At 33.8% G+C, this 26,145-nt stretch overlaps 1 protein-coding gene and 2 long non-coding RNA genes across 3 annotated transcripts; 2 read left to right on the forward strand and 1 right to left on the reverse strand.

Moving 5' to 3' along the window:
- Positions 1-3,440: 3,440 nt before the first annotated feature.
- Positions 3,441-26,082, reverse strand: LOC120178833. Its single transcript, XR_005521553.1, has 3 exons — positions 25,863-26,082; positions 8,215-8,219; positions 3,441-3,451 (listed from the first exon to the last, which is right to left on the reverse strand). It is a non-coding gene; the product is annotated as an uncharacterized LOC120178833 (long non-coding RNA).
- On the forward strand, positions 15,057-25,979 carry LOC120178832. The gene is made up of 3 exons (XR_005521552.1): positions 15,057-15,069; positions 21,376-21,384; positions 25,848-25,979. It is a non-coding gene; the product is annotated as an uncharacterized LOC120178832 (long non-coding RNA).
- LOC120178831 (30S ribosomal protein 3-1, chloroplastic-like) lies at positions 24,394-25,053 on the forward strand. Its single transcript, XM_039184611.1, has 2 exons — positions 24,394-24,936; positions 25,038-25,053. Exon 1 carries the CDS (start codon positions 24,443-24,445, stop codon positions 24,929-24,931), a length of 489 nt encoding a protein of 162 aa, XP_039040542.1. The 5' UTR covers positions 24,394-24,442; the 3' UTR covers positions 24,932-24,936; positions 25,038-25,053.
- Positions 26,083-26,145: the final 63 nt, after the last annotated feature.

Consider the following 26,145-nt stretch of genomic DNA (forward strand, 5'->3'; position numbering starts at 1 on the left):
GGTTCTATTTTTAAGTACTATAGATGAAGCATTAGAAAATTTTATCAAGTTTTCAAAAGTAATCCAAAATGAAAAAGGTTACTCCATTTCAAGTGTTAGGAGTGGTCATGGTACTGAATTTGAAAATCTTGGATTTACTGATTTCTGTAATTCAACTGGGATTAGCCATAATTTTCAGCACCTAGTACCCCTCAACAAAATGGGGTTGTTGAGAGAAAAAATCAAACTTTAGAAGAAATGGCTAGAACCATGCTTTGTGAAAACAATTTGCCAAAATATTTTTAGACGGAAGCCATAAATACCGCTTGTTATGTTATTAATCGAGTAATGATTAAGCCTATTTTAAAGAAAACTCCATATGAAATTTTCAAAAATAAAAAGCCTAACATTAGCTATTTTCATCCTTTTGGATGTAAATGTTTTGTTTTAAACAACGGTAAAAACAATCTTAGCAAATTCTATGCTAAAAGTGATGAAGGATTTTTTTTGGGTTATTCCTTAAATTCTAAAGCTTATCGTGTATTTAATAAAAGAACTTTAGTGGTATAAGAGTCTATCCATGTTGTTTTCCATGATATTCCCCTTTCAATGAAGGATTCTTGTGTTGATGATGGCGTAGGTATTATAAATGCAAATGAAGTTGGAGAACCATCATCAAAGGAAGAAGTGAAGGATGAGGAAATTCAAGATGCCTTCAAGAATCTAGCAATTGAACAAATGGAAATCACATATCCAAGAGAGTACAACTATGTCAAGGATAGTGAGATTTTAGGTGATCCATCAAAAGGGGTAACTACTCGATCTTCTCTTAGGGACATTTGTAATTATGTTGCATTTATCTCATGCATAGAGCCTAAAAATGTTAAAGAAGCATTAACCGATGAAAATTGGATTATGTCTATGCAAGAAGAGTTAAATCAATTTGAGAGAATTAAATTATGGACATTAGTTGAAAGGCCTAGTGATAAATCTACTATAGGTACTAAACGAGTGTTTAGGAACAAGCTAGATGAAAGTGGTAATATAGTGAGGAACAAGGCTAGACTTGTTTCTCAAGGGTATACTCAAGAAGAAGGAATTGATTATGATTAAACATATGCTCCTGTAGCTAGGATGGAAGTAATTAGAATGTTGTTGGCATTTGCATGTTTCAATAAATTTAAATTATATCAAATGGATGTTAAAAGTGCATTTTTAAATGGTTTTATAAAAGAAGACGTGTATGTGGAACAACCTCCTGGATTTGAAGATTCAAAATTTTCAAATCATGTTTTTAAATTGACAAAAGCACTATATGGTTTAAAAACACCTAGAGCTTGGTATGAAAGATTGTCAAAATTTTTAATTGAAAAAGGTTTTTCAAAAGGGAGGGTTGACACTACATTGTTTATAAAAAGAAAAGGTAAAGATTTATTCGTAGTTCAAATTTATGTTGATGATATAATATTTGGTTCTACTAATGATGCTCTTTGCCAAGAATTTTCTAAACTAATGCAAAGTGAATTTGAGATGAGCATGATGGGGGAGCTTTAATTTTTCTTGGGCTCCAAATCAAGAAAAGGAAAGATGACATCTTCATTAATCAAGCAAAGTACATTCAAGATATGCTCAAAAAGTTTGGATTGGAGAATATGAAACCCCAAACCACTCCTATGAGTTCCTCTACAAATCTTGACAAAGATGAAGGAGGTAAATGTATCGATGTTAAATTATATAGGTCAATGATTAGTTCTTTACTTTATCTAACCACAAGTAGACCGAACATTATGTTTAGTGTTTGTTTATGTGCTAGATTTCAATCATGCCCTAAGGAATCACATTTACAAGCCATTAAGAGAATCTTTAGATACCTTAAGGACACTCCTAGTATAGGACTTTGGTATCATAGAGACTCTAGCTTTAGCTTGTATGCCTTCTTGGATGTGGATTATGGAGGATGTAAAATAGATAGGAAGAGCACCTATGATACTTGTCAATTCCTAGAAAATATGTTGATTTCTTGGTTTTCAAAGAAACAAAATAGTGTTGCATTATCTACCACTGAAGCATAATACGTTTTAGCTGGTAGTTGTTGTGCACAAGTTTTATGGATGAAACAACAACTTTTAGACTATGGAATTGAAGTTGGTATCATACCTATAAAGTGTGACAATACTAGTGCTATTTGTCTCTCTACAAATCCCATCCAGCACTCTAAAATTAAGCACATTGAAATTAGACATCATTTCATTAGAGATCATGTCACAAAAGGAGATGTAGTTATAGAATTTGTAGATACTTTGCATCAATTAGCAGATATTTTTACAAAACCTTTAGAGAAAGAGAGATTTTGGACACTTAGGAGAGAATTAGGTTTAACCAACCTACCTTGATTTTGTGTTAGCACTTTTAATGATTAAAGAAAAATGCATGTAAAAATAACATTTTTAATGCCTTCTATGCTAATAGTTAGGGGAGTTTATGATCTTTAGTGAAAATTAATAATATGTTCAAATTTAAGGGTAGATTTGATTGATTGAACATAGTTAATTTTTAAAATATGAGTTGCCAATACCACTAGAGCTGATTAATTTAGCATGCAAAGTGTTTAAATGCATATTTTTGACAATTTTGTGCATTCGGTATCGATACTGGTCATCCAGTACCGATATCTCTCTTGCTACATATAGATACTACTAGCATAATATCGATACTGATTCAATGGGTATCGATACTATTCACGCAGTATCGATACTCTCCTTGAATGTGTATCGATACCCCTCGAGGGGTACTGATACCCCCTGTCGGGTTTAGGCTTTAAAATCCCTATAAATCATAATTTTACCAAAACCCTTATTTTACAAACACTCCCACCGTTCACTTCCTCTCAACCCCAAACTCTCCATTTTGCTCAAATCAACAAGTTCAAGTCGGATTTCATTCATTCTTCAACTCCAAATCCTGCTAGTATAATTAAAATCGTGCAAACAACACCACATTCCATCTCAATCCGATTTTTCAAGGTAAACTTTTCTAGAATACTATTTCATTGATTTTTGAACATAGGATTAGTTTTAGTTAGTTCTAGTTCAAATTAGTGATCGGGCATTTAGTATATTATGGTTTTACACTAGAATCTACAAGAAATTTTATCAAAAACACTATTTTTACAATTTTTTTAAATTTCGAAATAAGAAAATATTTTGGTTTTAAATGATTTTTTTATCTAATTATATTATTTTCATGAAAACTATACATGTTATGATTTTTCAAATTTCGTTTTCAAAATAGTTTTCAATTTTGCCTATTAGACACTAAGTTAGAGAAACTTAAATATTAAAGACTCATATTGAGTTTTGGATTAATTGTGTTGCATACATATGTTGTTTAATTGTAAGTTTACCATTCCGATTTCCTAAACCATGTCTAAACTAGCTAGGTCATCTTCTAGTCGATCAAACCCACCTCCAAACTCACCTCATATTCCACCACAAAATCCTATCCCAAATGAACCCGAGATGGCCATTCTAAACTGCTGCTTTAACGAACCTAACCGTAGAAGTCTCTACTCTAGGTACGTAAATCATTTCGAGTCATATAACATTAGGGAAGAGCGTATCTCGTCTCTCAAAGATATGGAAGAGATGATATTCAAATACCTCCGTACCCTCAAATCATGGAAATTTGATAAACTTTTTAAGATTGAACCAGTTATTTATCACCAACTAGTTCGTATTTTCTACTCCAATGCGGTGTGTGTACAAAATGAGTCCCAAACCGCAACCAAAAAGTATTCACTTCTATCTCTTGGGGCAATACATCATTATAGACTCAAACTATATAGCTAACGCATTTGGTCTAGATAATCGAAGGTTAGATAATGAGTGAGATTTAGTACCTACCCTTTATAAATTCAAGTCTAGTACGAGTGTTTTAGATTATCACGAACGTTTTCTTCATCTTATCATCTTTTGGTGGTTTAGACCATCTGGAGGAAAATAATCCACTCTTAGAGCTCTTGACTTATGGTGGATACATTGTATCCAACAAAATATGAAAATATTTTTCCTCAAATTATCTTTGGGGAACTCGTAGAAACCGTAAACAATATTCCTTCTAAACGTGTTGAAACATTAGTTTACGGTTGTCTACTTAGTAATATGTTTATGAAAGCTGGTCTTAAGGTAGAATTAGACGTAGCCATCCATTTAACCATAGAAATCAACAAAACATCTTTACGAAAATCAGGATGGACTAGAGACAAAGACCAATGGGTTCGATCAACAAAGAAAACCCCCAGTGCTAACTCTTCACAAGCTGCTCCGGCTCTGGCTCAAGAGCTTGAAGACCTCTTATGGGATGTCGATGATCTCGTAAACCATACCGAGGATGAGCTATCCAGACAAGACAATTCAATGACTCCATACTTTTAGTCTTTTATGGAGACATTGGATTTAAGGTTCGTATCCTTAAGTCCCATTTGACTGCTATGGGAACTCAACAGTTGGAGAATCAAAGGGAAATTTGAGCTCAACGTGAAGGAATGGATATTCGATTCAATGCTATAGATGAGAGACTCGATGCACTAACCCGCGATGTTGATTTCCTTAAAGGACATCAATTTGATCTTGATCCTCATACGGATGATTGACCACTCTTGCTAGTTTTCTTAAATTGAACTTTGAACCTTCTATTGTTTAAACATTTTGATGATTTGGATGTTTGAATATTTGGTTGTTTTTTGGATTTTTGGTGTGGTTTGTTTGAGATATTATGAATGATTATTAATATTTTGAACTTCAATTAAATTTTATGTTAGATTATGCATCGTTTACATTTTAGATCAATTATGATCAATTCCTATCACATATTGTTTATGAATATTGATTATATGTACTAATGGCTAATATTTCTCTTGACTTTGATCTTAGCAACTATATACATATATATACATCAATTTGGAAAACTTGTTTAAGATTTATGTAGTCTTTTTTATTTAACAAAAAGGGGGAGAATATAGTAAGGGGGAGTGGGAGTAATTTTTCAAAAAGTAATTTTTCGAAAAAATGATTTTTTAAAAGAAAATCTTAAAATTTCAAAAATTATTTGTTATATCAAAAAGGGGGAGATTGTTGAAAACATTTTGATGTTTCAATATAACAAATAAAGTGTTAATGAATTTTAAGATTTTATATTCAATTTAAATATTATATTCAATTTAATTATTTGAATATCACAAATATTACTCCAATTTCAAATATCAATTTTACTCCTTACTTAAATGAAAAATTGCGTTTCACTCTTAAAGTATTTTTGAAATAATTTTTACAAAGTATTTCGAACCATAATCGAGTCAAAATTGATTTTTAAATAGGGAAGTACCGATACCCCTCAAACATCGAATGCAAAAGAGGTACTGATACCATACAGGTATCTATACCATTATATAAAGTAGTATCGATAACTAGCCAAAGGTACCGATACCACGTCTTTTGATTTTGACTCCGAGAAATAACATAATGCAAAATGGGTTTTGATACCATGACAGGTATCGATATCTCTTTACATAGTATTATCGATACCCCCTTAAGAGGTACCAATACCTTTGGTTTTGCAATGGTCGAAATATTTGAATTTATACAGGTAGTATCGATACCCCTATGAAGGAGTACTGATACCCGTACGCTCCCAAAACCTTCTTGAAGTATATTTCAGACCACAACGGTTCTATTGACTTCACCAAGATTCCTAACGTTCAGAATTCATTTGAGGTGTATTTAAACAAGTTCTGAAGCCATTGGTGATGAAGAATTACACAAGAATTGAGATAGAAACAAGAGAGTAAGCATCAAACCTCAAATTTGAGCAATTCAAGCCAAAATCCTTTCAATATTCATTTTGCTTTCAAGAACACACTTTATGCTCAATTGTATTTATCTTTGAGTGTTCTTTCTTTGTTCTAGAATTGTGAAAACATTCTACCTTGCGATGTTTTTCTGTAGGTTTACAAAGTTTGTAATTTTCTCTTTGGGAGAGAGTGTTCTTAAGAATTTGGGGTATAATTCTTGAGGGAGTTGTAAGGTTACTCTTTGTCCTTAAAAGAAAGACAAATTAGTGAATTTATTGAAAATATTTAGTGTGGATTGCTAAGGTAGTGGACGTAGACTTTAGTTGAGAAAGTCGAACCACTCTAAATCGTTGTGCAAATATTTTCAATTTTTTATCAAAGCTTCCACTGAAATTTTAATTGTCAATTCACCCCCTCTTAGCCGATTCATCCGATCAATTAACTCAACAGTATTGACCCAAGTCATCAATAAGGGTGGTGTTGAACCTATATTTTGATATAACAATAAGGGTAAAATATTTTTGTACTTAATTGAATTTGTTCAAATGTTTAAAATATAATTCGAAGTCCACATAACTTGAAAAATATTTTCCAAGTATTTTTAACTTGATTTACACCTTAAAGCATGTTTAGAAACTTAAAATAAGTTAAAATATTCAATTTTTGGTGTAAGGTTTCGAAACCTCTAAGGAAGAATGCTCAAAGTTTCAAAAAAATTGGCATGTTTTTGAAACCCCCTTTTCTGGTTTTGAAACCCTTATATACCTGGTTTTGAAACCCCTTGATTGGTTTCTAAACCTTGTTTTCAAAATGCCCTATCTAGTTTCAAAAACCCTATTCTACCTATCATATTTTATCAAGAGGGTTTCGAAACGTGTCTAGTGGTTTCGAAACCACTTTGCAAAATGCTAAAATTGATGGGATTAAAGTCTTCCAACGACTCTAAAACATCCCCAATGGATATAAACGACCACAAGCTCATTCCATCATATAAAAATAACCCAAGGACACTTAAAGAAGGTGACTACACCTATCCAAGCTTAGATATCAATAGAAAAGAGTTTTCATTCTTATTTACTTAATTTTTCTCTTGTACATAATATATAAATCTTAATTGTATATCTTTTGTATCCATTTTTATGAGCTTAATCTTTGCAAACACCTACCTAGAGAGGCCTTCTTGTTTATATAAGCTATCATTTGTTGAAAAGGGGGAGTGGTTCTTAGTTTAGCCTTGAAAAACTAGAGAATTGTAAAGGTTACCCTTGAGCCTAGAGAAAGAAAGAACAAATTAGTGAATCTGTTAGAAAATCCTTAGTATAGAGTTAAGATAGTGGATGTAGACTTGGTTGAGAAGTGGAACCACTATATATCGTTGTACCAATTTTTCTATATTTTATTGCTTCCACACCAAAGATTTTTAAAGGCCAATTTACCCCCTCTTGGCTATTTTTTAGTTGATCGATCGAGCTCAACAAATAGGACTTTATCACCTATAGGAAAGGTGAAAACGTAACTTATCTATTATTATTTAGTTGTACCTAAGACATGCTTATTGGAGAAGTACTAGACGGACGCCCAAAGAAATATCACTCTTTTGAGATGAAGTCCTTAGTCTCGTAGTCTCAAGTCAAGATTTTTGGCAAGGTCATCTAGTGCGTGTAATGGGTCTAAGATTCAAAAGATTGAAATCGAGCTCTAAACGATGGGCCTACGTAGAGAAGTACATATGCTTACTTATAGCCATTGCTTAATATTGTTTGAAAGAGGGATTATAGTGCCTTCAATTGGTCTTGTATAGAAGGTTCTGGACCCTAGTCTCTAGTTCTATTCCACATGTCTTGGTTCATTTGACTAGTGAGTCTCACTCTTCGATTAAAGGAAATTTTGTCTTGCATGAAAGAATGATCGAGTTAGTAATGCAAGGTCATGTCAAGGCTCTTGTGCGTCGTCGACTCCCACTTAGATTTGTGATTATTTGGGTTATATAGTGTATTTACCTCCTCTACTGAGAGAAAGTGTTAGGTATGACCCTTGTTTACGATAGTCGAGTCTTCTTCCCATTGATTCTCACTTTAACGTGGATGAACCCCTTTCTCATCGACTTGGGTTTAGATTTGTTTGGTCATGAAATTGATCAACTGTATAAATCTCCCATTGTGACTCATCATAAGAAAGGTAGTTAACGAAGTTAATCTCCTTTGGCTCATCCTCACTTAGTTTTTCTATGAGAGTGATTATGACCTTTTTTATTATATTTCCCAATGAGGTCCATTATATAGGAAAGAATAAACCTCACGTGCCTTTTGTCCCTATATTCCTTTTTTTCCTGATGGTTCTTGTGGGTGAAAGACTGACCTGGGCCATCCTTGTCACCACCGTATTACTTTTCCTTCTCTCGACCCTTTTTTTTGGATAATTCAATTTTATTACCCAAAGAAGCAGGAACTGCTACAAAAAATCACCGATCACAAGATCATATGTACAAACTACTTACAAAAGAAAAGATCGATTTAATCTATACCCTAAGAGTTACAAAGGAATGTGTTGATATTATCATTCCTATTTATATTTTCCCCTTCAATTTGATACCAATGATGTCTTTGATGCAAATAAAAAGATCCTCGGCTTTTCTTGTACGACCTTGGAAAATTCTTAAGTTGCGTTCCTCCCATAAAATATAAATTTTAACACACCAAGCTAATTTAAGAATAATTATAATGAGGGACTTGCTTTTCCAAGTGTTGCTAGCCAATTGATCATATCTTCCTAGCATGAAATAGTTTTCTTTATCCCATTATGTAGTAATATTGCCTCCAATAGATAATAAGCAATTAGACATTCAAAGAATAGATGGGAGCGTGTTTCCATTGTTGAGTTACATAGAGTACAGTTCCTGGTAGTAATAATCCCCATACGTTGAAGTCGATCTCGAGTCGGGATGCGATCAAAAAGAGCCATCCAAGCAATTATGTTGTGCTTCGGAATATGAAGTGGGAAGCAACTCAAGGGTTACCAAATAACGTTTCCCCCATTCATTCTGATTTCCTGCCAGATATCCCTTATAGTAAGGGTACTGTTCGAAATGGCTGGTAAAGTACTAAGCGTAACTTGAGTAATCTGATAAAACTCCAACTGAATTTGGAGCCTCCTTCTATATGCCAGAAATTACTCTCATTTAAAACATATTTTTTTGATCCAAGCAACCCATAAAGATCATTCTCCAGCAAGAATAATCTTGATGAGTTTAATCATGCAAGCTCGGTTCCAAGATTTTAAGTTTTTCAGTCCAAGACCTCCCTCGGATTTCAACTGGCAGATTTTAGCCCAACTGACTCTCGGGCATGTAGCTGCTAAATCAGTTCCTTTCCAGAAGAAGTGGGAACAAAGCTGGTCGATCTTGTTAATAACAACTTGGGGGCAAAAGTAGCTGTCTGCACCAATAATTTGTTATGCTAAACATGACAACTCTAATGAGCTCAAGTCTACCAGTAAAACTCAGGAGTTTACCAGACCACAAATTAAGTCTGAATTTAATGTTCTCTATAAGGTTTTCATAGTCTTTCTCTGTGAGCTTTCTAGTAATAAGAGGAACTCCGAGATATCAAACAAGCAAGCATCCAATATTAAATCCAGTAAAGTGCTTAATAGTGTTGATAGTTCTAGTTGAAGTACCAGCAACAAAGAATACACATTTTGCAGCATTAAGGTTCAAACCAGAAAGTTCATAGAATTTTTCAAGGACAATGATAACACCTGCAATTGACTCCACATTTCCTTTACAAAAGATCAATAAATCATTAGCAAAGGATAAATGGTTAAGTCCTATTTGTTTACATTTAGGATGATAATTGAATAGTCCTCTAACAACAACTAAATTGAGCAGACTGGATAAAACATTCAAAGATAGAACAAATAGGATAAGTGAGAGGGGGTCACCTTGCTTAATGCCTCTTGCGCCTTTGAAGAATCCAATTAAGCTTCCATTGAAAAATATTGAGTATATTAGTTCTATGAAGCATGCTTCAATCCAGCCAATGAATCTATGAGGGAGGTCTAAACCTTTTAAAATAGCAATGATAAAGTTCCAATGAAGAGTGTCAAAAGTTTTTTGAAGGTCAATTTTCATAGTACATATTGGGGATATGTTTTTCCTTCCATAACCTTTAACCACTTCTTGAGTAAGAAGTGTGTTGTCAACAATACTTCTACCCTTAATGAAGGTAGTTTGATTTAGAGAAATCATTCCAGGGATGAGGCTTGTCAATATTTTAACTAAAATCTTAGTAATGGCCTTGTAAATGACTGAGCAGCATGAGATTGGCCTGAAATCTTTGACTTTGCATGGATTAGGAATTTTAGGAATCAAGGCAATGGTAGTTGCATTAAAGGCAGGAAGAAGTGAAGAATGCTAGAAAAAATATTTAATAACCTTTAATCACATCATCTCCAACAATGGACCATGAAAATTTGAAAAAATATGGAGTGTATCCATCTGGTCCCGAAGCCTTGTCATTGCCTTGGCTAAAGATTGCTTCTTTAATCTCCTCTGAGGTAACATTTTTAACAAGGCTAGAAGCAGAATCTTGAGGTAGTGAGTAATTCAGTATATCTTTAAAGAGCTTCTGATCTATGTCATTGACCCTAGGGTCAGATTTCCCAATCAGGTCAGTGAAGAAAGATAGAACTTCTGCAGCCATGGAGTCAAAGGATTCTAGTCTAGTTCATTGATCATCAACAAGCATACGAATAGTGTCATTCTTATTTTTGACAGCCACAGCAGAATGGAAGAATTTAGAACATTTATCACCTTCCTTGATCCATTGCACCTTAGCTTTTTGCTTCAGAAACATTAGCTATGCTTCTTCAAGGGAGGTTAATTCTTTTTGAATTTGCAATTCTTTATCAAATGATTCCTTTCCTTTTAAAGATAGAAGTTGCTGATGTTCAAGCTCAAGTCTCTTTTGTTTTACTCGAGAGGATATGTCACTATAGCAGGAATTGTTTTAAATTTTTGAGGCATGACTTGATATGCTTGAGTTTGAGAAAAAGAATCTTCATGGGGTTACCATAGAATGTCATATGCCATGTCTTTTCAACCTCTCTCAAAAAATTAGGGTGAAAAGTCCAAAAATTGAAGAACTTGAAAGGCTTTGGGCGGTTAGTGGGAGTATCTTTAGAAAGCCAAGTGATAGCCATGCAGTGATCAGAGACTCCTGGAGGAAGAAATTCAACAAAAGATTTTTGGAAGAAATTAACCCAATTGGAGTTAATGAGGACCCTGTCAAGTTTCCTTGCAAGATAAGTTTTAGCTTGTTTGTTGCTCTAAGTGAATAAAGGACCTATGAAAGGGTGATCATGGAGGTCTAAATCCTGTGTTACTTCTTGGAATTCTTTCATTTCAGAGGTAGAACCTGGACAAAGAAGCTCATAATCAGAGCTCTTATTTGGCTGAAGGGTAATGTTATAGTCACCTCCCAAGATCCAAGGAAAGTGACCTATCTTTCTATCCAAGTCTTGCAGCTGATGCCAAAGCTGTCTTCTATTGATGCCATAATTACTTCCATAAACTGTTGAGGTAACAAAAGGGATTCCAAGAAACTCTACTTTGACTGATGAGGTTTGATCAGTAACATGAATAGTGGTTAACTCCATATTTTTCTTCCAAAGAACCCAAATTCTTCCATTAACAACAAACTCATAATTAGAACTGACATTCCAATTGGCTAATTTGGAATTAATGATGTCCTTGGATTTTCAAGTTTAACTCTAGTCTCAAGTAAGCAAAGAATATCTACATTGTTTTGGGATTCCCTAAGAAGCACTTTATTTTGTTTTAGAGGATTATTAAATCCTCTAATGATCCAGAAACATATGATCATTGGGAAAGCATTCCCGTGGTGGGACATTCACCCTCAACTGTAGAACTCTTGTATTTTTTCATTTTTTCCTTCTTTTTTTTGAGTTCTTTGACTATTTCAGCTACTCCCTTAGAAGCAACGCGTGACTTCTTTTGGTTTCCCTCAATAATAGGTAAGTTTTCATCAACTGAATTAAGAGCCTCAAACTTATTTTTGATCCAACTAAAGTTGTTTTATCCTTTATAGGTCTTCCTCTGCTTCGTTTAGGAACTGAAGAGTAATCTTCTTCAATTAGATCAGAATGGTTAGGAAGTTTCACTTGGTTAGCAGCTTCAGCAACTTTAAGATCAACATTAATATCAGTAGAAGTTGGTTCAGAGTTTACTTCATTCACTTGTGTAACCTCTTGTATTGATGGATCAGTACTGTTAGGATCTTGCAGTATCTCAATTCCACCAATTACTTTATTTACTTGTGTGGCCTCATTTGGGGGAGATCCTATGCTAATAGGCTCTTGTTGTAACACCCCCAACCCGTATCCAACCCGGATACGAGTCCGAAGTGTCACATTGACTTTTCAAACATTTATTCATATAAAATAGTGAGTAATTTAAAAACTTTGATAACATTTAACTTATTCAAAACGTTTACAAAATGTATCAGAGTTCATACAATTTATATCTTTAGACTACATGCCAACTACACTCTATAAACAATACATATATTTTCTGATCTGACATTTGGTAAGGAAAACTGACCTGTCTTGCTCCGCATTACTCTTTACTCTTCTTGAAACCTACGTGTGAAACAATCACACGCTAAGTCGAAGACTTAGTGAGGCATAACGACTTATAATGCACTTCATAACATATATCAATACATGCATGTTCTGTTCTATCATGTTATACCAATTCCATGCATTCTTCGTATCATATAAAATCATATCAGATTAATTACAGTAAATACATACATACACATAATTCATCATTAACAGTTTATCATGTAATCACATACTTTTATTGTTAACCTTTTCAATCAAACACTATACACACACAACATCATATGGTTCACGTAACACATTTCAAACCACTTATAAACCCATCGTATACATATCACATTCAGTATGCTTGTTTAATCACTTTATTAGCCCATGTACACTAGTGAGAACTTAAGGTATGTGAGTACATTGAGGTTGTGCACACATATGCTGTCACCACAGCTCGATCAATGTCCCGAAGGACCAGTCCATAGATTCCGAAGAACCTAGGTAATCAGTCCATATGTCCCGAAGGACATAGGTAAACAGTCCATATGTCCCGAAGAACATAGGTAAACAGTCCATATGTCCCGAAGAACATAGGTAAACCCTCGACCCTTGGCATGCCAACTATACCCCTAGCTCTCATATCACATAACATGAGCATTATCATTTATAACAGTTCACATTACTTATTCATATTCTTTCTCTTATAAACACATATCTTTTCTTTTCAGTCACGTATCACATGTACGTGTAATCATTGATCTCATAATCACATGTTCCTTCTCTTCTATCACATACCACATGTATGTGTAAACATATATCTAATATCATATGTTGTATGTAATCACATAGATCGTATCAAATAGTTTCTTTCACATATACATGTAATCACTTAGTCTATTTTCATGTAATTATTTTCACTTCTCATATGATTTTATATTCATATCTCACACAGCTCATATCACCTTGCATTGTTTCATATAAACATAGATGTCATATCTTGTTCGCATATATTTTCCATATAACTCATAGTTCTTTCACATAGCTCATTATCATATTTTCATATCATATATCTTGTAAGAGATTCTTATATCATCATAACATATCACATATTCACATCAACCATATAATACATATATACAATAACATGTCAACACATATAAATCATACACGTATATACTTCTATTTATGAATTCATGCATTTTACTATGGAAATAGACTTGTTGCAAGTCTTATTTCCATTTAACATCATATAATACTAATATACACTCACCTGGCCTCACTAGTCCATTCCAATCTCTTATCTTCCCTTTTTATCGATCTTACTTGTCAATGATTCCGGAACTCGTTTAGGCTCTGAATCTACATAATTATACATTTTAAGACAATTATTAGATACCTACACCTTGTAATTAGATACTAGCAACTTAAACGAACTTATTAAATCCATATTCACAATTTCCTTTAGGGGGAATCGGTTCCCTATTATGGGGGTATCGATTCCCTAATGACATTCTGGAAATATTGTTCGTTTGAAGGGGTATCGGTTCCCCTTGAATGGGTACCGATTCCCCTTGCCCAGAAATCATATTTTCAACTCGAAAATTACTTCATTTCCACTCAAACACTTCATATATCATCCCCTTTTCATTCTTAACTCTAGTACACATACTTAAACCAATCTATATTCATTTATTTCATCTTAAACCTCAAAATCCTATCTTCCATATGAGATTCAAAAATCATACCAAATTTTCAATGTGTTCTAATTCCAATTCTAACACTTCATACTTCTTAATTAGATTGATGACAAGTCAAATTCATCCCTAAAACTTCAACAACCATACCATATCAAAATTTCATCTTAAAACTCATATTGCAAATTCCTTCATAATTCCTTTATCTTATTGTTTAAATCCCATATAAGCTTTCCTTAAGCTTATTTAATACCCAAAGAATCAAAACTAAGCTTAAAACTCAAGAATTAACCAACTGAAATTAAACTTACCTTTGCCTTGCTCTCCCACGTATGAAGAAGAAGAAAGGAGAAGAGAACTCTGGATGTTTCTCCAAATTCCCACGTTTATATTACCTTAAAAAGAAATATAAAAAATCTTTCTGGTCAAATGACCATTTAACCCTTAATTTCCTTTAATAATTACTAATTAACCTTCATCATATACATCCAATAATCATTAAACTATTTCATTCTTATACTTTAGTCACCAAATTCTGAAACTTTACAATTGGGTCACTAACCCGGTATTGAGGATGTTACAAATCTCCCCTACTTATAAGAAAATTCGTCCTCGAATTTTCACTGCACATCTTAATAGGAACATATCTTCTAATGTTCTTATGTTGCTTCCCTGACTTATTCTTTCTTGTCATCATCAGAAACTTACTTTTCAATCCTTTAGTTTTCCAACTATCTTTTTCGTTTATACATTCATCTTCTGTTGTTTATCATATAAAAAAATAACCAGTAATACCAATCCATTGTTGTCTTTTCTCTCATTCGATTATGCATTTTTCCTTTGACCTTTATAAAATTCCATATAATGTCACTCATCACGTTGACAGTAACATTCATCTCATCACTCTATATCAAAACCTCTGTACTTCCATATTTATCGTATCTGATTCTTTTAAATCAATCCCTTTCATTTCTTTACTCCTTATTCCTTATACATAAATCATATATTTCCTTTCATATTCACATACTCTTGTCTTATCACTTATACTCATCTTTATGTACCAATCTTCATTGCATCCTCAATACTCTGATAACCCATTTCTTATACATAACTTCATTTTTATCATTTCTTATACTTGTATTTTCCTTCCTGAAGGTTCCATGCAAATACTTATCTCTGTTTCTACATCATAGCTATCTACTCAGAATATACAACTATATTCAAATTCACATCATAATCAATTAACTCCACTTTATCTTTCCTCCAATCTTATAACTCTAGCACCTTTACTCTAATAGCTAGATAATAATTTTTGTTCAATCTAGGGCACAAACCCTATTATACCAATCATATACATTCTTTCCAATCTAAATTATCTCAACATTCGCTTACTTAACTTATCAATTTCACCTCTATTCTCATACATCCTGAAATTTCTTTTACTCAAACTCAACATTCTGACTTCCTGTGTCCTATAATCTGATCATCGATATACATATTCTCAAACTCTTCTTATCAATCCTCAGCTTTACTTAAATATACAAATTCTTACTTCCTTTTCCTTTACTATACCACATTACTATGATCCAAATATGCAACTGTATCCAGATCCATTGCGGATTTGGTTATCATATCCTGACAATATCTTAAAATCTTATAATTTCAGTACATTTTTATCACATACTCTAGTTAGCCAATGCTAACTCTTTCCATCTTAACTGCAAACCCTTATCATAAACATACTCTTGTTTATGCGCAATACTATCACTTCGTTTCAAACTCATAAGCTCTGACTTTATACATCTTATACACTTGTCACTGATGCACTTATCCTTGAGTTCTTCTATAGGTACTCATCACGTCCTTAGATCTTTTTAACCTTCTTATGGTGACACCTGTTCACCATATTCTATCTTATCCACATAATAACAAAACTACTCTATATCGTGTTTCCGATTCCAAACGATGAAAACTTTCTATCATTATTCAGATATGATTTCAGCTTTCTGAAATCAACTTTTGATCTTACTAGGCATTTCCTGAGGTGTCCGCTCTTCATCCTGTCTGGCCAAGGCAGGTGAATAGCTATCACAATCAGGAATATCACCTTTCACTTACCTCGAAATTATCACGATCGGATTTTCTACTGTATTAAACTATTCTTATTCTATTAGCAAGATAACATATTCCTTACACTATCCGATCAGAAATTTTTCAATCTATGTTGGCATGTACACCTTTTATGACACTTTGGACTTCGGTTTATGCCGAGAATCGGCTAAACCTTAGCTCTGATACCATTAAATGTAACACCCCCAACCCGTATCCAACCCGGATACGAGTCCGAAGTGTCACATTGACTTTTCAAACATTTATTCATATAAAATAGTGAGTAATTTAAAAACTTTGATAACATTTAACTTATTCAAAACGTTTACAAAATGTATCAGAGTTCATACAATTTATATCTTTAGACTACATGCCAACTACACTCTATAAACATGTACATATATTTTCTGATCTGACATTTGGTAAGGAAAACTGACCTGTCTTGCTCCGCATTACTCTTTACTCTTCTCGAAACCTACGTGTGAAACAATCACACGCTAAGTCGAAGACTTAGTGAGGCATAACGACTTATAATGCACTTCATAACATATATCAATACATGCATGTTCTGTTCTATCATGTTATACCAATTCCATGCATTCTTCGTATCATATAAAATCATATCAGATTAATTACAGTAAATACATACATATACATAATTCATCATTAACAGTTTATCATGTAATCACATACTTTTATTGTTAACCTTTTCAATCAAACACTATACACACACAACATCATATGGTTCACGTAACACATTTCAAACCACTTATAAACTCATTGTATACATATCACATTCAGTATGCTTGTTTAATCACTTTATTAGCCCATGTACACTAGTGAGAACTTAAGGTATGTGAGTACATTGAGGTTGTGCACACATATGCTGTCACCACAGCTCGATCAATATCCAAAAGGACCAGTCCATAGATTCCGAAGAACCTAGGTAATCAGTCCATATGTCCCGAAGGACATAGGTAAACAGTCCATATGTCCCGAAGAACATAGGTAAACAGTCCATATGTCCCGAAGAACATAGGTAAACCCTCGACCCTTGGCATGCCAACTATACCCCTAGCTCTCATATCACATAACATGGGCATTATCATTTATAACAGTTCACATTACTTATTCATATTCTTTCTCTTATAAACACATATCTTTTCTTTTCAGTCACGTATCACATGTACGTGTAATCATTGATCTCATAATCACATGTACCTTCTCTTCTATCACATACCACATGTATGTGTAAACATATATCTAATATCATATGTTGCATGTAATCACATAGATCGTATCAAATAGTTCCTTTCACATATACATGTAATCACGTAGTCTATTTTCATGTAATTATTTTCACTTCTCATATGATTTTATATTCATATCTCACACAGCTCATATCACCTTGCATTGTTTCATATAAACATAGATGTCATATCTTGTTCGCATATATTTTCCATATAACTCATAGTTCTTTCACATAGCTCATTATCATATTTTCATATCATATATCTTGTAAGAGATTCTTATATCATCATAACATATCACATATTCACATCAACCATATAATACATATACAATAACATGTCAACATATAAATCATACACGTATATACTTCTATTTATGAATTCATGCATTTTACTATGGAAATAGACTTGTTGCAAGTCTTATTTCCATTTAACATCATATAATACTAATATGCACTCACCTGGCCTCACTAGTCCATTCCAATCTATTATCTTCCCTTTTTATCGATCTTACTTGTCAATGATTCCGGAACTCGTTTAGGCTCTGAATCTACATAATTATACATTTTAAGATAATTATTAGATACCTACACCTTGTAATTAGATACTAGCAACTTAAACGAACTTATTAAATCCATATTCATAATTTCCTTTAGGGGGAATCGGTTCCCTATTATGGGGGTATCGATTCCCTAATGACATTCTGGAAATGTTGTTCGTTTGAAGGGGTATCGGTTCCCCTTGAATGGGTACCGATTCCCCTTGCCCAGAAATCATATTTTCAACCCGAAAATTACTTCATTTCCACTCAAACACTTCATATATCATCCCCTTTTCATTCTTAACTCTAGTACACATACTTAAACCAATCTATATTCATTTATTTCATCTTAAACCTCAAAATCCTATCTTCCATATGAGATTCAAAAATCATACCAAATTTTCAATGTGTTCTAATTCCAATTCTAACACTTCATACTTCTTAATTAGATTGATGACAAGTCAAATTCATCCCTAAAACTTCAACAACCATACCATATCAAAATTTCATCTTAAAACTCATATTGCAAATTCCTTCATAATTCCTTTATCTTATTGTTTAAATCCCATATAAGCTTTCCTTAAGCTTATTTAATACCCAAAGAATCAAAACTAAGCTTAAAACTCAAGAATTAACCAACTGAAATTAAACTTACCTTTGCCTTGCTCTCCCACGTATGAAGAAGAAGAAAGGAGAAGAGAACTCTGGATGTTTCTCCAAATTCCCACGTTTATATTACCTTAAAAAGAAATATAAAAATCTTTCTGGTCAAATGACCATTTAACCCTTAATTTCCTTTAATAATTACTAATTAACCTTCATCATATACATCCAATAATCATTAAACTATTTCATTCTTATACTTTAGTCACCAAATTCTGAAACTTTACAATTGGGTCACTAACCCGTATTGAGGATGTTACACTTGTTGTTTCTCTAGTGCACTAATATTGGCTGTTGAGCTTGATTCCTCATTTTTCTTCCAAATTTGGGTTGAAGTTTGATTGAGATTGGATGTTACCATACAACTTTTGTCATTGTGGTCGAATGTCTTACATTTCCTATATCTTGGTGGCATTCAAGGGATCTCAACAAAAATAGTAGAGGTGTGGCCATCTTGAAGAACAACGTCAATATGTTTTGGGAATTCATCGTTAATACTAATTTCAACACAGATCTTGGCGAATTCTAGTCTGGTTTTGGATGCTGTGACAATATCCATTGAAATTGGAACACCAATTCCATTGGCAATATAACTTAAGCCTTCTTGAGAGAATATTTCTAAAGGAACGTTATGCAGATGAACCCAAATCAGGATTTTTGATAAATTGAAATTTAGGCGTTTAAGGTTGGGTTCCCATTTTCTCAGAATTAGAGGTTTGTTCAGTGGTCCATTTTCAAGGACCCGGTCTCTAGCAACTTCTGAAGTAAAAGAGAAAATATAAAGATTTGATCCAGCTATACTGACCTGTAGATGATAACCGTGCAGAGCCTTTCTCCATTTATTTTCAATGATTTGTTGCATTGTCAGGAAATTTGGAGCCGGACCTAAGAATTGACCCACAAGGGAGAGCTTCCATTCTGAAATGCCAGCTTCGAGAATCTCTGAGGGAGGGGAAATCGTGGGAATTCCATTTTTGATAATCGGAGGATAAAAATTTAGGGCTTGGCCAGAGGAACTCCCAAACAACTTTCTCCAATCCATTGAAGAGAGAGTCGACCCCCTTTTCCTTAGGCATTCTTGTTAGAATTGTACTTGGCAGAGTCTTTATTCTTCAAGTACATCAACTTCTCTGTTGCTTTCATTTCCGATGTGAGGTATTTTAACCCCAGGCCGCTCATGATGGCAACTTCTTTAGCGCAACACTTGTACGCTAACAACTTCACCCTAAAGAAATTCTAGTGTTAGTGAACCTTATTTGAGACATCATCTCCCATAAGATACCCTCACTTTCTTGCAAAAAAACCTCTATTCCTCTCTTGTTAACATGGGAAGGAAATACTCATAAGGACCACCACTGCATTTGGTCAAAAGATAGGCCCCGTTGTTCCATCTACCACAAGGAATGCATTGAATTCAGTGGTCTTACCCATTATCATATCCACCAAAATGAGCCCTTTTTTAGACACGCCATCATTAAAGCTGGTAACTGAGACTTCAGAAGGGATTAAATCTTGCTCGAACTTGGACATCCTCCTTACCATTTTGAGTGGAAGTATATTCGCTATGAAAATATTGTCCACCAAGACTCTAGACATCGACTTTCCATTGATGTAAGCTCTAATGTATAGAGGCCTAAGATGTTTGGTCATTTCTTCTAGTGGCTTCTCAAAAGACATTTTACTGGCTCTAGTCTCTGGAAGAGATGGAGTCTTACCTTTAGAACTTTATTCTGTTATTGAATGTCCTTTAGCACGAGAGCCTTGGATCGTCATTAGGGTTGTGTCAATTTATTAACCTCTGCAATCTCCACAGCTAGAGGAGAGTCATTTTATTTCACATCTTCATCCAGTTACTCGTGTTTATTCTATTTTGGACCAAAGACTCGATTTTATTGTAGTTTCCTGCCACCTTTGGAGTGAAAGAAATAAAGCCAAAGCATCTAGCTTTCGGTAAGAGACAGAAAATAAGTATTGTTTATACAAGACAAAGTTATTAGTAAACCGGAAAGTCTTTTGATTTAAATTAAATTTCTTGCCTCATTCCCCTTGTTTCCTATCCCTCAGTGGCCTATTTCTGGTGAACAAGAGATAAGAGAGTGGTTTTGGTAGCATGTCAAGAGAGTAGTGAACCTAACTAACGATCCTATCAAGGAGCATAGATTCCAAAGGCCAGTGAGTTAGAATATTATCCTTGTGAAGCTAAGGTCAGCCAACCGCAAGGTACTCCTTATGATTCAAAGTGATAGGGGGAGGGTAGCCATGATGCGGCTTGCACAAGGAGTCAGATAGGAGTTCTAAGTCAAACTTGGTTAGATCTTATCCTCGATTTGATTAATAAATTACTAATCCTAACATCATCATTAGTTCTAGTTTTCCTAAAGAAAAAGGGTAAACTACACTTTCGTACCCAACTATTTTTTATTTAGTTTTGGTCACCCAACTATTTTTTTCTTCAAAACCATACCTAACATTTTTTTTGTTTCATTTTGGTCATCCACCATTAAAAAATTGACAGAACTGTTGACATGACATTTTTTCAATGAAGTGGCCTTATGGTGACACATCAACATCACCATTAATTTTTTAACGGGAGTAACCAAAACTATAACGTTAGTTATGATTTTGAAACAAAAATATAATTGGGTGATCAAAATGGAACAAAAGTGATAGTTGGTATACTAAACATGTAATTTACCCAAAAATAAGTTAGAATTTTAGTGTTTACTTTTCCAAAATTATTACTTGAGTTTTGCTACAAAATTAAAAGAAGGCATCAAATGGAATTGGAAAATTTCCTGTCATTGCCAGTCCACTTAGCTAGACCTTTTCATTTTATTTGAACCAAGATCTTTGTGAAATTCAGGATATGGTATTCTTTAAACCACAACATCAAACCGGCATCAGCATCAACAACTCTCTCAGCTGCAGCAGCAGTAGCAACAGCAAGCAATAGCAACTCTCCCAGATGCAGTCACATCAACAACAAATGGTTGGATCAAGAATGGGTTCAGGTTATTATATTATTATTTTGGTAAATAGATCCATAGCATGAAATAACTAGTGAGGAGAACATCATGATTCCATATGACACTGAAGCTTGTCTAGCTACATCTCTAACTACTTGAATAAGTTGATGTATGAAATCCAATATGAAGTTGTCACATACTTCTAACACTGCTGAGCAGAGGATAGTGAGTCCAATGTACTATATTACCTGCCAAGAGAAGCCAATTCTGATCTTCGGTTATTTTTCAAACCTTTAAGGTCGATCAAATGTTTTCCACGGTCTAATGTTGATTGTGAATATGTGCCCTTCTCTGTAATGAACGACATATAAATATGTAAATGACATGGGTACATCTTATTGGAGAGTTAATTTATTAGAAAAATGACATGTGACATGTTACTACAGTTGATAGTAATCATAATAATGCTAATTAAAAGTTTTGTAATTTTAATACAAGTTTTAAAAATGTAGTGACCCAGCTAAAAGTACCCTAAAACTTTAGGGATTTCTAGTGTAATTCACACTTAGTTATATATATATATATATATATATAGATATATATATATATAAAGCACACTTGTTAAGAAAAATATATTTAATTAACAATACATATAACTAGAAAAAAAATAACAAAAATAACATGTACTAGGGTTTGATTCCAAAATCTAATGACTATTAACGTGACTTATATTATCATTATGGAATAGAAAGATGTATTGATTAAAAATGGTTTTTATATTCAATAAAAATATTTTTCAATAAAATATGATACGTGACATACATTTCTCTTATATGATATAAACAATATTATTTTAGTAAATAATTAACCATATGTGCTATTTTGCACAAACCAATTGATCTTCATGGTAAAGAAATTGTTGTTATGTCGGAGGACTCGAGTTCCAACACTATAGATGTCGGGGGTGTGAGAGTTCAATGTTGAAAGATTGAGAGTTATTTTCGAACATATATTGTCTTGTATTTACCCTATATTATTAAAAAAATGTGTTATTTTGAATTTTTTATAAATAAATTTTTGTTAGTGTTATTTGAGTAATTTAATCCCAGTTTAAATCATAAAATTAAGTTTAGAACTATTTTTTTAATAATCTATATTTTATCACCCATTTAAAAAATTAATTACATTTCTTCGCAATTTAGACATATGATGCCCCCAATCCCCTAAACAACCATTGTGTTGTCGATGACCTTCGTCGCAATTCAGACGATGATAGGCTTGTTGGTTTCCAAAAATACTTTGGAGTCTCTCACCCTCTCCACGCGGAGCTCTAGGACATCATTGTTGGCCTCAACATTGCTTGGGATCTTGACTTTGAACGCGTTCAATGCCAAACCGATTGCGTTGTAGCCTACAAACTCATCTCCTCTAGTGACTCCCACTCTAGTTCGATTTCCATGGTGAGAGCAATTGCTAGCATGACAACCAAACCTTGGATGGTAGACTTCAACCTTATCTATCCTAAAGCTAATTTCACTGTTGATTTCATAGTAAAGATGGCTTCTAAACTCGACGGCTCTACTGTCTTCATCTCAACTCCTCCCCCTCATGTGCTAGACTGCATGCATAGGGACCTTCACGGTCCCACTTTTCTTAGTCTCTAGCCCTCCTCTCCATTAAAAAAATACATTTCATTCGTTGACGTTTTTATGATATAAATAATTAAAATATTATATTTTAAAAAATGATGATAAAGTTTGGGGTAAATTATACGGTTAGTATCTAAACTTTTAATTTTTTTTAAATCATGCATAACATTTAGTTTTTATTTTATTTTAATATCTCGCTGTTAAAAATTTAACGGCGTTTCATTTTTATGAGTAAATTACATCATTCATCACTCAACTATCTTCTCACCTATTTTGATACTCAAGTTTAAAAATTTTCAATTTAACTATTCAACTTTCGAATTTCTTTTATTTTAATCACTCTAATTTATTTTATTAGAACTAAGTGACCTCGGTGCTAAATGAATTGTTGTTATTCCTTGAGATCTCGGGTTCGAGCACTATAAATGTCAGTGGCAAGAGCGTTTAATGTCAAATATTTGAGAGTTATCTTAGAACTAATATTGCTTTGTACTTACCCCATATTAATAAAAAATAATTTATTTTTATTAATAATTTTTGTGACATGACACTTTTATTAGTTTATTAATATATTATTAAAAATAAAAATAAAATAAAATTGAGAGTTAGAGTGATTAAATTAGGAGTAATTTGAAAGTTAAGTGATTAAATTAAAAAGTTTAAACTTTAGTGACCAAAATAGGAGTAAGAAGATAGTTGAGTGATGAATGATGTAATTTACCCATAAAAAAAGTTCCACTTGCAAATTACCCGTATGGTTTTTAACGGTGAAGTACTAAAATCAAATAAAAACTGGATGTTAGATATAATTTTAAACAAATTAAAAGTTTAGATATTAAAATAGATTAAAACTAATAGTTTAGGTACTAAATACGTAATTTACCCTAAAATTAATAAAATTAAAATAAAGATGCCCGAACATTTATACTTTAGGCAAATGTTTATTTTCCTTACAATCTTTTTGAACAGAAAGATTAATTGCCCGTCTTGAGAAAAGACCCTAATGTCCTCGGAGTCTATTCCAGTACTATATCCCCTTATACCTTATCCTATCGGCTCTACTCGAGTAACTTTTAAGACAAAACTCTCTCCCTCCCTCTCATCCTGCAAGACAAAATGTTGTCCATGGCAACTCTATCAACTACTTTCCCTTTGCATTATTTTGGTCAGCATAGATCCTCCTTCACCACCATTTGCTTCAAGGCAAGCCCCAGTTTGAAGAGAAGAAGTGCACCCACCGGAAGACTAACTGCCTCAGCAGCACTCACGGCTGAAACATACTCAGACACCGAGGCACCACCCATCACAGCTCCTCAGAAGTCTGAGGTGGCGGTGAAGCAAGTTGCGAAACCCAGGCTGGTTCTGAAATTCATATGGATGGAGAAGAACATCGGGCTGGCTCTAGATCAAGTCATACCTGGCGATGGCACTGTTCCTCTCAGTCCCTATTTCTTTTGGCCTAGGAAAGATGCCTGGGAAGAGCTCAAGGCCACTCTTGAAAGCAAGCCCTGGATTTCTCAGAAGAAGATGATTATTCTTCTCAATCAGGCCACTGATATCATCAATCTCTGGCAGCAAAGTGGTGGCAACCTTTCCCAGAGCTAGAATATGTAATCTTCTTATTCATTCTTTTTTCTTTTCTTTTTAATTTGCAGTGCTGAATGGCTTTGGTTAATCAACTGAATTTGAGAATTGTTGGTGGTTTTTGTAGGAAAACAAACTGTGCTGAATTGTTGTTGTCCTTGTTTTAGTTTTCTGAAATGTTTTTGTTAATTCTCATGAGATGTAAGCTTGTTTTTAAGTTTTTTTTTGTTGGAATGATTATTGAAACATATTGAGAAGCAAAATTAAAAAGACATACTTATTGACACGTCTGATGTAATGCAACTCGCCAAAACTTAAGAATGAATTTAGTATGCTGATGCTCCTCAGTATCCACGCAATTGTCTAGTCCTCACAGAAAATGGACCCTTGTTTCGAATGACATGTTCCGAGGGGTTTTCAGGTCCTGTCTCAAGCTTCAGGCCAGCATGAAGTGTTGTGGGGACTTGATTATCAGATGAGTTCTGAAACATCAGTCAGGTATTTTCAGAGTGCTCTTCGTCCTTGCCTTTGAACTCCCTTGTGTTCATATCAAAACTGGGATCATAGAAATCACGGTTATCATCATCACTGTCATGAATAACTACATCCTTTTCCAATAGCTTGATTGGGTCCACTTCATCCAAGGACATTGTTCTCATGTCCAGGTTTCCTTCTGATGATTCTTTACTTGAAGGACTCGAGATCTTGATTTCTCAGGTCATCTTACCCTGGTTCGACTCCTCTGCTTGACGGCCCTGATGAGGTTCTTTACCTTTAGAACTACTAGGTTCATGAATGTCAAACACTTTATTTCTTTGATTATCAGGACTGTTGTGATCATCAGAATCATGGAAATCAGACTGGGAGAGTTCCACGGCTGCTCTTGCCACGGCTGCTGCATGTGTAGCTGACTCAAACGCAGCTTCAGCGGCATCAGTAGTAAATTGCTCACATCAGTAGCGGAAACAGAGGTTTCATGGGGTTGTAAGGCGATTCCATTCTCGACCGCAATTTCGTTGAGCAGATTCCTTCTGCTCTGCAAGTCCGGTTGTCTGGTTGAGAGTTTTTGTATAATCTGTGGGGCACAATGATTATGTTATACACCATACTGCACAACTCAACCAAACATTGTTAATAAACATAGGAACACTTCATTACATGGTTCATTTTTCTAATAACTAAACAGATCAAAACAAAGATTTACCATAGTGTTCACTCCACAATTGTTACGCAGT

This window comes from Hibiscus syriacus, unplaced genomic scaffold, assembly GCF_006381635.1.
Source record: "Hibiscus syriacus cultivar Baekdansim isolate YM2019G1 unplaced genomic scaffold, ASM638163v2 tig00112383_pilon, whole genome shotgun sequence".
Taxonomy (NCBI): Eukaryota; Viridiplantae; Streptophyta; class Magnoliopsida; order Malvales; family Malvaceae; genus Hibiscus; species Hibiscus syriacus.